Consider the following 12039-nt stretch of genomic DNA (forward strand, 5'->3'; position numbering starts at 1 on the left):
ACGGGCAACAATGTTTGTCAGACACATTCAAAGCTTACATACAGAGGAACCAAACTGAGCATAAAACCACCTCAGTTAACCACCCAGCGGGCAACGGTGCGGTTGAGTGCTTTAACAGAGTCATCAAAGGCATAGTCCAGTTGGCCAGCAGCAACAACCTAGGCTGGAAAAAAGAGATACTCAAGACACTTTGGGCTTAATGCATTACACCCAGCTACACCACTGGACACAGCCCTTTTGAACTTATGCGGGGCAGAACACCTTTGTCCAAGGATAATGTGGGGTGGGTCATAGCAGCCAAAAGAGTGCACTGGTCTGCTGAACGTGTCAAAGAAAGGTTGGAGCTAACCCAATCTAGTTGCAAGGCAAGGTACGACCTTAAGTATGGGTGTAAACCAGTAGAGCTCAAGGTAGGGGACATGGTCAAGGTCAAAAGAAGCGAGGACATAAGCAAGGGGCAGGACAGATATACCTCATCCCTATCAGTGCACGAGGTACACTGCAACTCTGCTCTTTTGAGTGATCGAAAGGTGTGGCACTTCTCCGCACTCTCAGCCTGCAAACTCACAACAGAGAACCCCAACAACACCTCACCCTCGTACCACACCAGTGAGCTTCCCACAAACAACAAACACAGCAAAGCACCCTTTGCAGTGTCAGACTCGCCATTTGTGCTCCCGCCGGCATGTCACCTATTCGAGAGACCACTGAAAGAGTCAGAAGACAGTTGCCATCAACGCCTTCACAGGACACCCCTCCTTTAATCAGCACAAGCAGGGAGGGTAGAAGGTTGTTGCCACCTGTTAAGCTTTCAGATTATATTTGTGAGTAGCTCATCCTGGTGGTCTCACCAGCCCTCCCAGGGCACCTTTGGGCTATCCTTTTTATTCTTCAGCTTATCCTGTCCTTTCCTTTGTCCACCTCTCCCCTCTCCTACCTTTCCTCCTACACCCTGTGCTCTTTCACTCCCCCTCCTCTACTACATTCTTCTCGTCCAAAGGGGGAGGATGTGTTGTATCTTACTAGTTGTGTCCCTGCGCGGACACTGTATTTGTTAGTGCTCCCATGTGTCCCTGCGAGGACACCGTATCACCTGTATTGTCACAGAGCTGTTAACTGTCACCTGACAGTTGACAGCTGAGAACTCACAGGAGTAGCCGTTTACTTGCGCTCCGTCCTGCCAGAGCCTGTGTTGGTGAATTAATTAAAGAACCTTTCTTACTACAACTTCAAGAGTCGGAGTGTTCTTTACATATGTAAATTAAGGAATTCACAAAAGAGCCAGGGAACACTTTAGCGAGCTACTCTCTTGTTGTTCACTGGGCTACGACTCTTAAATGTAGTTTCCTCACCAAACTTTCTCTTTGCTAACTTGCTATTTCAATTTCTTGTATTGCTGTTAGTTTGGAGTTTTTGCCTTCAATATTTCATCCAGGTCTTTTGAGTACTCTACCAAAATTATTCCTTATCATTTGTTTACTCTTTCATGAATGTTGGCAGCTTGTGTTTCATGTCTTTTCTATGTAATTTACAAAAGCTTCCATTAAAATTTTTAAATGTATACACAGTTAAGTGTGTTGAAGTTAAGAGTCTTAGATCCCAGTATTTGTAAAGCACAAACTATTCACCCGTAAGGGTCTCAAGGCGCTGGGGGCTGTGCTGATACGTTTTGCGCAATATGATAGCCATTGTAGATTCGCAATCTATCTAAAGAACCCTATTCACCACCATTCACGTTTGAAAGAAGCAGGTCCAAGCTTACATCACTGCAAGTGGTGTCCGCTACAGGAAAATGAGAGGAACATCCATTTTAGAGAATTCCCAGTTCAAATGATTGGTTAAATAGGGTACAATAGGCATGTCTTTTGAGAATCAGAGGCGAATAGCAGTGCGATGCTATATATTCTTCCATTCATCAACATGAAGTCTGCTTGTGAGACTGGGTCCTCTCATGCACCTAGGGTTAATATGTACTTGTCAATGTGAAAATGAAAGTTGGAACTACCAAGCCAGTTGTCTGTGACCATATTTGTCTCCTGTTGTACATGTACCCTGCTTGGGAGTAGAGTCCAATGATTTCCCTATCCAACAAATCTCACTAGGTAAAACTATTTCCACTAAAGTCTCCTTTGCATTCCTATACAAACTGGCACTATCACTTTCTCAACAAATATAACCTAGATTACCATATAGAAACAATGATACCCAGGTACAAACTACAGTACCTATGGAGCCTGGATATATGTGGCAAATCAGAAACTAGTATTACAGTTTTAGAATAGCATGAATCACAACTAGTTTTGTGTCAATGTTTAGAATTGGGGTTCCTTTGGCTTTCAGTTGGAATGGGCTGCACCTTGCTTACATTCATTTGACCTATTCAATAGCACCAACTCTCCCCCAAAATATCTTCAGCCAATGAACAGAACATGATGTAGACCATTCTGTTGTCCCGCAAGTAAATAACTTCACTAACAATGGGTTGTACAAACTTTGCATCCTTCACAAAATCTTGCTTTATTTTGCATCAGCTGCAATGCATCAATCTCTTTCTAATAGTAAACTTCGATAGAGAACGAATTCCAAGTTACAAGTGCAAAATGATACATGACCACTCAACCTGAGTCTGATATGCACTGACTGTACCTCGCCCTCATTGACAGAACCTCATTCCCTATCAACCACCAAGGTGTGTTATCTTCACAAAACCTTGCATTATTAATATTATTATTATTATTGAGGCTTGTAGAGCGCACGGCTACCTCCAACGGAAGTGTCCCGGCGTTAGCATCCTACCTAAGGGGAGAAGAAACCAGAATAGACCATTGTCTCTAGGGTAGGCCGAAAAGCCATGTCTTCAATGCTCTCCTGAACAGGATTTCCGCATCTATTTTTCTCAGATGATTGGTGCATAGTATTCCACGGGGTAGCAGCTTTTACAGAAAAAGCACGGCCACCGGTCATTGCCTTCACAAAACGAGGAATGACCAAAAAATTCCGACTATTAGATCTAAGTGCCCTAGTTTGGTTATATTTCTGAAGTCTCCGCTTCAGATATTGAGGTCCGGTCCCTCTGATTGCTCTATGTGCGAGTACCAGAGCTTTAAACTGCACTCTTCTCCTGACTGGGAGCCAATGTAGGCTGCGTAAATGGGGAGAAATGTGATGTTGCAGGGGCACATTCCTGATCAGCCTAGCTAACACATTTTGTATAAGCTGCAGTCTCCTCATCAAGTACTCAGGAAGACCAATATAAAGGCTATTGGCATGGTCAAGTTGTGAAGTGATTGGAGCATGCACTATTGACTTCCTGCAATCCATTGGCAGGAAGTGGAGAAATCTGCGCAAAGCCTTAAGTTTCCAAAAGCACCGAGAGGAGACATGAGCAATTTGTGCCTTGCCAGTGAGTTGGACGTCAAACTTGAAACCCAGATTCCTGGCAGGGGAAACTGGTAGAGGAGGCGGGTTTAACTCGGTTGGCCACCACAGCGCAGAGCAGAGTGGAGTCGGCTGGTTAAAAAATAAGATCTCCGTCTTATCAGTGTGCAATTTTAGGCAGCTGTTCGTCATCCATGATGAGATATTTAAGAGACACTGTCTAAAATTGATGAAGGTGGTTTTGTTGTGTTCTTTAAAAGAGAACACCAGTTGTGTATCATCTGCATACGAGACAACCTTCACCCCACATTTTTCAGCAATTGCCGCAAGGGGAGTCAGGTAAACATTAAAAAGAGTGGGGCTTAAAGCAGAGCCCTGAGGAACACGACATAACATGGGGAAAGAGCTGGAGACATGGGTATGAAGAAACACTTGTTGCGAACGACCCTCAAGAAATGAGCAAAACCATGCTAAAACAGTTCCTGTTACTCCTAAATAGTGGAGTCTATTCAGAAGGATCCTGTGGGAAACCGTGTCAAAGGCTGCGGACAAGTCCAGCAGCACCAACATTGCACAGCTTCCCTGGTCTAAGGTTTCCCGGATCGATTCGGCCACCTCAAGTAAGGCTGTCTCCGTACTGTAACCTGACCTAAATCCGGACTGAGAATCATGAAGATGGTTATTAGATTCTAGGAAGTCTGAGAGTTGTCTCTGGAATTCATTTTCTAAAATGTTGGCCAGGCCGGGAGAAGAGAAATATGTCTAAAATGTTTTAGCTCTGCTGGATCAGCATCCTCTTTCTTGAGCATAGGCTGAACATAGGCCTTTTTCCAGCTAGTTGGAAAAACCCCGGTCTCCAGTGAGGATTCAAAATGCCGTTAAGCCAAGGGGCTAATAGCTTAAGAAATCTGGCTGGACAGGGGTCCAGTGGGGAGCCTGATTTTATTTTCATTAGTTCCCCCAGTGACACCTCCATCTCAAACGGGCAAAAAGCCGACCATTTATCTGATGTAAAATGAGTTGCTTGCTATATCAGATGATCCTGATACAGGAAAAGAGGAATAAATAGTTAACATTTTATTCTGGAAGAAAGTAGCTAATTCTTCACAGAGAGCCAAAGATGGGGAATAGTGCTCTTCAAGGCTTGTGGTTTTATAAAGCCTTGGACTATCTTAAAGATCTCTTTTGGGGAATTGTCCGAGTCCTTAATCTGTTTTGCAACGTAGTCCCTAATGACCTTACGCACCAAACTATGACATTTCCTACGTGCTACCTTATATTCACATTTGGCTGAAAGTTCATAGTTTTTTCTCCAGACACGCTCCAGCCTCTCGTAAAGGCTTATCTCCGTACGAAGCTCCATGGTAAACCAGGGAGCCGAGGGTTTGTTCCAGGACAATTTAAGAGTCTTAATGGGAGCTATTTTATCAAGGGCCGAGTTGACCCATTCATTAAAGAGAGAAGCATTGAGGTTAGGATCACCAGTGAGTTCAGGGGAGGTATAGTGTAGCTCACCGCCCATTGATTCAGGTGTGATCTTCCTCCAGTTTCTCCTATCCTCTGTAATAGGCCTCGTAAAGTTGTCACAAACCTTCCAAGTAAGCCTGAATGGGACCAACCAATGGTACAACCAGGTCACCGATGAGGGATCCTCTACCTGAATGGTGGGATCATTAGTAAAAAGTAGATCTAAAGTATGGCCAGCTGCATGAGTGGGAAGTAATACCTTTTGAATCAGGTTTAGCCCTTTAAGGGTATCACCTAATTGAACCTCTAAAGGGCAGTTCACATTATCCATGTGGACATTAAAGTCACCAAGGACGGTGAAATTAGTATGCCTCAAGGAAAGATTGGCATTACAATCATACAGTTTCTGCCAGTAGGCGGACACAGCATTTGGAGGTCTATAGACTAAGAGCCCTGCCATCGAGGAGGTCGTGGAGAATTTAATGCAAAAAGACATGGCCTCTATTGGTCCAATGTCTTCAATTTTCTTATATGAAATTTCCCAACCTTCCCTCATAATTACGGCCAGGCTGCCACCAAGTCTATTACCTGTCCTATCGACCTTAGCTATTCTATAGCCTATAGGGATGGCCAGGGAGATATCTGGATTCGAGCTCTCTCTCAGCCAGATTTCCATAATAAACACGACATCCCAATCATAGGTCTTTAACGAGAGCCAAATATCAGATGCATGTTTAGGAAGAGACCTACAGTTAATTAGGCATGCCCTAATAGGCAGCCTGGGACTGGGTCTACACAAGGATCCTAAGAGTAATGTATCCGCTGGATTATAGATATCTTCCCCCCCTTTCCAAAAAACCACATCCACATTAAAAGTCCAAGACCTACAATAAAACTCATTGTGGTCACATTCCTCATCCTCCTCTAAACCAGGTTTAAAACACGTAGGCCCTATATAATCTGACTTTGAAAACGTGAATAACTGTTCTCTAGTCCAAACAATTCTAACCTGGGGGGAGCTACAGGCAGCATGGCTGGCGCTGGACACGATCTGGATGCGGACGGGCTTGCCTTTTTGTAGTGTCAATTTCCTTAACAACTAGTCCGGTACCCACATTGCTAAGATGACGACCGGGTGTATCAGAGCGCATGTGCAGGGGCGCAAACACCTAGCAGCAAAAGTAAGTCTAAAAATGTTCCCCACAAGTAATACAAGTATTAAAGCAGCCCCCTAAAAACAATTTGAAAAAAGGATAGAGCAAATGTGCAAAATCGGCAAATTCGGCAGTTCCCAAATACCGCGTCTCTCCCGCTCGGACCTCAGGAGAATGTAGTAGAGCGCGCTCGCGTCAGTCTCCCTTTTTGTAGTGTCAATTTCCTTAACAACTAGCCCGCTACCCACCTTCCTAAGATGGCGACCGGGTGTATCAGAGAGCATGTGCAGGGACCCAAACACCTAGCAGCAAATGTAAGTCTAAAAACGTTCCCCACAAGTAACACAAGTATTTAAGCAGCCCCCTAAAAACAATTTAAAAAAAAGGATAGAGCAAATGTGCAAAATCGGCAAATTCGGCAGTTCCCAAATACCGCATCTCTCCCGGCTCAGACCTCAGGAGGATGCATCTGTCAGACAGCACTCTACCTCACCAAATATATGGTGCCAAGAAAGGCAGCAAAATGGCTAAGGACACCAATGAAAACAGTTTCAGCACAGCCACTGTGAGAATGAGACAATAGTGATGCCAAGTCTTGCAGAGATCCCCAACTATGATGACACTGTTTTAAAGCTACAATAGATAATACATGTGGTGGAATTCAGCATTGAGGAATGTCATCAGTGAGAGTATAGAGATAATAACCCTTTGCATTCACTCTCTGAACTCTACTATGCCTATAATCATTTGTTGATTGTACCACTGCCTCTAACTCCATCTGGTGCTCCAGTGCTCCGCTGCCGTCCAGCTAGGTTTGCACTATACAAAACCACATTCACACATTGATTCGCATATTGTTTGTCTGTGTGCTACCATGCTTGTAATCAAGAACAGTTGATAAGTATATGAATACTCTAAGAACATAAAAAGACAATTCACATGACTTACGTCTGCAGAAGACAGTGCATTTGCACTCCATTCTGGTGCATTTGCAAAGGATGCATTGAACACAAGACATAAAGGGCAGAGCATGACTATCCAACATGATTTCATTTTTCTTCTTCTTTTGTATCACTGCACGAAAGGGAAACAAACTTGTTACACAACATGTACTTTGTATCTAAAACAACATCAACAAATGTATGTACATGAGTAATTAATCTCATTAAGTGAATGGACATAAAGTATCAAACCACACATGAAAGAAATCTTATCCTTAAAGCCTTTCAATTTAAAAAATGTAATCATTCAATATCATCTAATAGGCTTCTTAGTAAGTAAATCTACTTAGAACAGGCATAGAAACCCTTTCAAGTTCTGGTGTACATCACTGAAAAATAGGATTCTCGTTGCAGCAAGAAAATGTACTTTTTACTTTGAAATTTTGTAACTTGAAGACACATAAGGATTGCAAAAGAATAAAAACATAATGGAAACAAAAGATCACTGGCAAAAATAAGATATCGACTCACTGGCCCCAGCATTGATATGCGCTTCTTTTTTAGGTGGATGTGCACATGATCAAGAAAAATGGCATCCCTCACAGTGCACCTTCTATACCATCCCCCAGGCAACACCACCACATTCACTGAACACCTTTCCGACCTGTTTGCCCACTGCTCACTCCGAAACACCAGTAACCTAATTCTTGGCGATCTCAACCTACACTGGAATGATAAAAACAACTCACTAATCCAATATCTGAATGAGCTATTACACAGCAACAACCTTACCCAACACTGCTGAGATGAGACCCATAACAAAGGAATAATACTATATGCCACCATCGCCCCACGCGACACAATCATAATAAACCGTATCCTGCCTGTTGACTGGTCCGACCATCACTTAATACTATTCCACAATACTCAACTGATCGCACACCAACCTTCTATCCCAGACCCCCCCAAATGGACGAGAAATCTAACACAGATCAACATGGTCGACCTAGAAGAAAGCGTAAGCTTACTCCTGCCTATCTCCCCAGATGGCCTCTCCACAAGGGAACTCACATCGCAATACAACACAACTATGAAGTCCATCCTAGACCAACTAGCCCCCCTGAAATTTAAAAAAACCAGGAACATTCCATCCAGATCCTGGTTCAACATGGACATCAACGCTGAAAGGAGACAACTTAGAGCCACAGAACGACTATGGAGGAACAACTCTTCTACAAGCCTTCACAAACAACTCAAAGCAGCCCAAAGGAAATACAAAATACACATCAACAACGAAAAATCCACCTTTTCCTGCACCGCTCTGGATAACGCGAAAAACAGACCAAAGAACTCTTTACATCTTCAGGCAACAAACCTCCAAGCTCTCTGCAACCCTAGAACGGGCCTCCAAAGACCTGTGTGACAACTTTGCCAACTTTTTCGACGACAAAATCACCAAAATTGAGCTATCACTAGACATCCACCTCAATCTCTCCCGCAAAAGCCCAACCTCAGAGATCAAAACAAGCACATGCAAGCCCCCCATGAAAGCCTGGAAATCCTTCAACCCCATACCTAAATCTGAGGTTCTTAAACTGATCTCCACCAAACCCACATCTCACGTCCTTGATCCTATACCCACTCAATTGACCAAAAAGCTGAAACTCTCCCTTGCCTCATTCTGGTGCGAGATTATAAACAGCTCCTTGAAAACTGGCATCATACCGGACACGCCACTACTGAAAATGCCAGGCCATGACACCAACGATCTGAACAACTTCAGACCCGTTTCCAATCTCCCTCTACTATCCAAAATCCTCAAAAAATGCTTTCTCCTACAACTGACTCAGCACATGGACAACATCAACCTGCTAGATCCCCACCAATCGGGCCTTAGAAAAGGCTGTAGCACCGAGACCGCGATCCTTAACATCGTGGATGACATCCACAAGTCTCTAGATACTGACCAATGCTGCCTACTCATCCTATTGGACCTTTCGGCAGCCTTTGACATGGTCAATCACAAGCTACTCATCAAGGCTCTCCAGGATAGAGTAGGTGCTGATGAGGTGGTCCTACACTGTCTCTCCTCCTTCCTACACAACCGCTCCCAAAGGATAAAAATTAAAACGTTTACATCGGACCTACACCCCTCAGCAGAGGTGTCCACCAAGGCTCAGTGTTCTCCCTTCAACTGTTCAACATATACATGGAACCCTCACCACTCTACTCAAAAAAGCAAACATCCCCTTCCACCTATATGCAGATGACACCCAGATCTACCTGGAAACCTACTCCATTGACGACATTCAGAGACTCACAACTCTCTCAGAGAAGTCCAACATTGGCTATCAACAAACCACCTCAAACTCTACCAAGACAAAACTGAAATCCTCCTCATCTCCAACAAAGAAGAAAACCCTCAAATCGTAGAATGACTAAAAGCAATCGATGCTCTCAATGGTAATCTCACGCTGGCTAACTCTGTAAAATCACTTGTAATCACCCGAGAGCCAAAATTGACCATGGCCAAATACATTAAGATCTCCGCAAAGAGTGCCTTCCTCGATCTAAAGCTACTCAACAAAATAAAACCCTTCATTCCACCCAAGGACCTCAAGCAAGCTACCCAATCACTTGTGCTATCTAGACTCGACTACGGGAATGCTGTCCTCACCGTTACAGCAAAATCCAACCTAGCCCCCCTCAAAACAACTCTCATTGCTGCTCACAGAATGGTCACAGGAGTTAAGAAATTCGATCACATATCACCCGCACTCAGATAACTAAAATGGCTCCCAGTCGAAATGCGTGCCAGCTTTAGAACTGCCTGCTTCACGCACAAAGCCTTGCACACTGAGAAACTTGAATACCTGACCTCCAAACTCAAGAAAGCCGGGCAGACAAGAAACCTCAGCAACCTACTAGTCATCCCTATGAAAACACGTAAACAAAAAAACGCTAAACAATAATTTGCTGGAAACGCACCCAAAATCTGCAACTCCATCCCAGTTGATATCATACTAGCCCCTCCTTTGTAAAATTCAAAAGACTCCTAAAGGACCTCTTCCTCAACCTTGCCTTCCCAAACCAAGAAACGCCACCGAAACGCACAAGCCTACACACTGCAACCCCCTGACAATGTTTCACCAAGACCTTCCTCTTCCCCCCTCTCCGATCCCTTCCTTGTTCCTCCTCCCCGAATGAGGTTCAGCCCAAGACATTGTGCACTCATAGAGGTTATCTCGGGAATTCCTTACCTCAATGTTGCTCAGCACGCCGGGCTTTATGAACCAATATGCATGCCTATGCCTTTTTGCGTGATTCCTGCTTGAATCTGCTGTAAAGCGCTCCGATAACCTCGGGTCTGGACAGCGCTATATAAAACTCCTAATAAATAAATAAATAAAGTGCAAGATTCAATGCCTGATCCATGCTGTACCATGTGATGTGCAGAAGCAAAATGCGAATTACAGTTGAACTGATGGATGACTCAAAGCCTTGCTATATGTATGTAGTTATGCACTTTTGTATTTCTGAAATTTTTGGATTACACAAGGCTGATTCTCAATTTAAGCTGCCTTTTAGGTAGATCTAAAAATATGCTCAACCGTTTGTGTTTTTGCATGCTTACAAAAGGACTCAATGTGTAACTCTAACGTATTGCAGTAATTGAACAACCATTGTTGTAAATGAAGGGGAGGAAAAAACTCAAACACAGAGGATGCCAGGGCCCCCAAAAGCAGGGCAACAAAATTAAGAAACTACACTCAATCCCACCTTTAGTTGTCCAATCCAATCTTGGGGGCCGATTCACAGAACTAACTTAAGACAAAATCCTAAACTTACTACTTTTGGTATTCACAGAAGTAAGGATTTTGTCTTAAGTTTGTCTTAAGACAACCTTAAGACAGACTTAAGACAGTCTTAAGAAAGACTTAAGACAAACTTAAGACAGACTTAAGACAGACTTAAGACAGACTTAAGACAAACTTAAGACAAAATCCTAACTTAAGTCTGTCTTAAGTCTGTCTTAAGTCTGTCTTAAGTTTGTCTTAAGTCTGTCTTAAGACTGTCTTAAGTCTGTCTTAAGACTGTCTTAAGTCTGTCTTAAGTTTGTCTTAAGACAAACTTAAGACAAAATCCTAACTTCTGTGAATATCAAAAGTAGTAAGTTTAGGATTTTGTCTTAAGTTAGTTCTGTGAATCGGGCCCTTGCTGCGCAAGTGCAGACTATCTCCGCACCCTTAGTCATGGGTAACAGAAGGTCAAATATGCCTGATAGGGATCACTAACATAATATTGAGTACAAAAATATCCCCATACACAAATATTGACGCATAAATATCGATGTCAAAAATATCGACATCCTATCGTTACAATGTAAAATTTAAAAATATAAAAAAAAGAATATCTAAAAAATATCGATGTACAAAATATAATTTTTTTATTTATATAAAAAATTATGTTAAATAAATTAAATAAAATTAATTTTCAAAACATTTATTAGATGTAATGTACATATTAATAAATATAATAAATACATTTAGGTGCCGATTCCGATCAGGTAAAATAATTTCCCCGTACGACTCGTATCCGTATTTTTTTACGTACGAGTCGTTCAAGTCCCGTACAAACGGCGAAGTACGATTCGTACCGTAAAAATACATACGAATTGCATCGGGAAAAGTATATGAGACGTCCCCGGACAGATTTACGTACGAGTCGTAAAACTGAAGTCCGAGCGCACAAGTCCGATCCATACTGGCGTCCCGAATACACAAGCGTATGGAAAACGTCCTGTACGGAGTGAACTTTGTACGACCCCTACCCCGGGTACACTTGGGCCCGGGTTACGAGTCGTACGGCCCCCCCACCCCACCCGCCCATGTCCGCGCCGTACCCCCCACCCCAGCACCCGCGTATGTACGTGCCATACCCCAGCACCCGCGTATGTACGTGCCGTACCCCCCACCCCAGCACCCGCGTATGTACGCGCTGTACCCCAGCACCTGCTAATGTACCCGCCGTACCCCCCCACCCCAGCACCCGCGCATGTACGTGCCGTACCCCAGCACATGCGTATGTAAGCGCCGTAC

General features: G+C 43.5%; 1 protein-coding gene across 1 annotated transcript in view; it reads right to left on the bottom strand.

Annotated features, from left to right (window-relative positions):
- The window catches only part of LOC146816676 (adhesion G protein-coupled receptor F5-like), a 956016-nt gene that overhangs the window by 735882 nt on the left and 208095 nt on the right, over nt 1–12039 (bottom strand). The window contains exons 2-3 of the mRNA XM_085610571.1: nt 10201–10330; nt 6948–7073 (exon numbers count right to left, since the gene is read on the bottom strand). Coding sequence (XP_085466697.1) covers nt 6948–7052 — 105 coding nt within the window. The 5' untranslated portion in view covers nt 7053–7073; nt 10201–10330. The remainder of the gene's footprint in view (nt 1–6947; nt 7074–10200; nt 10331–12039) is intronic.

The sequence above is a fragment of the Triturus cristatus genome, chromosome 6 (genome assembly GCF_964204655.1).
Source record: "Triturus cristatus chromosome 6, aTriCri1.1, whole genome shotgun sequence".
NCBI lineage: Eukaryota > Metazoa > Chordata > Amphibia > Caudata > Salamandridae > Triturus > Triturus cristatus.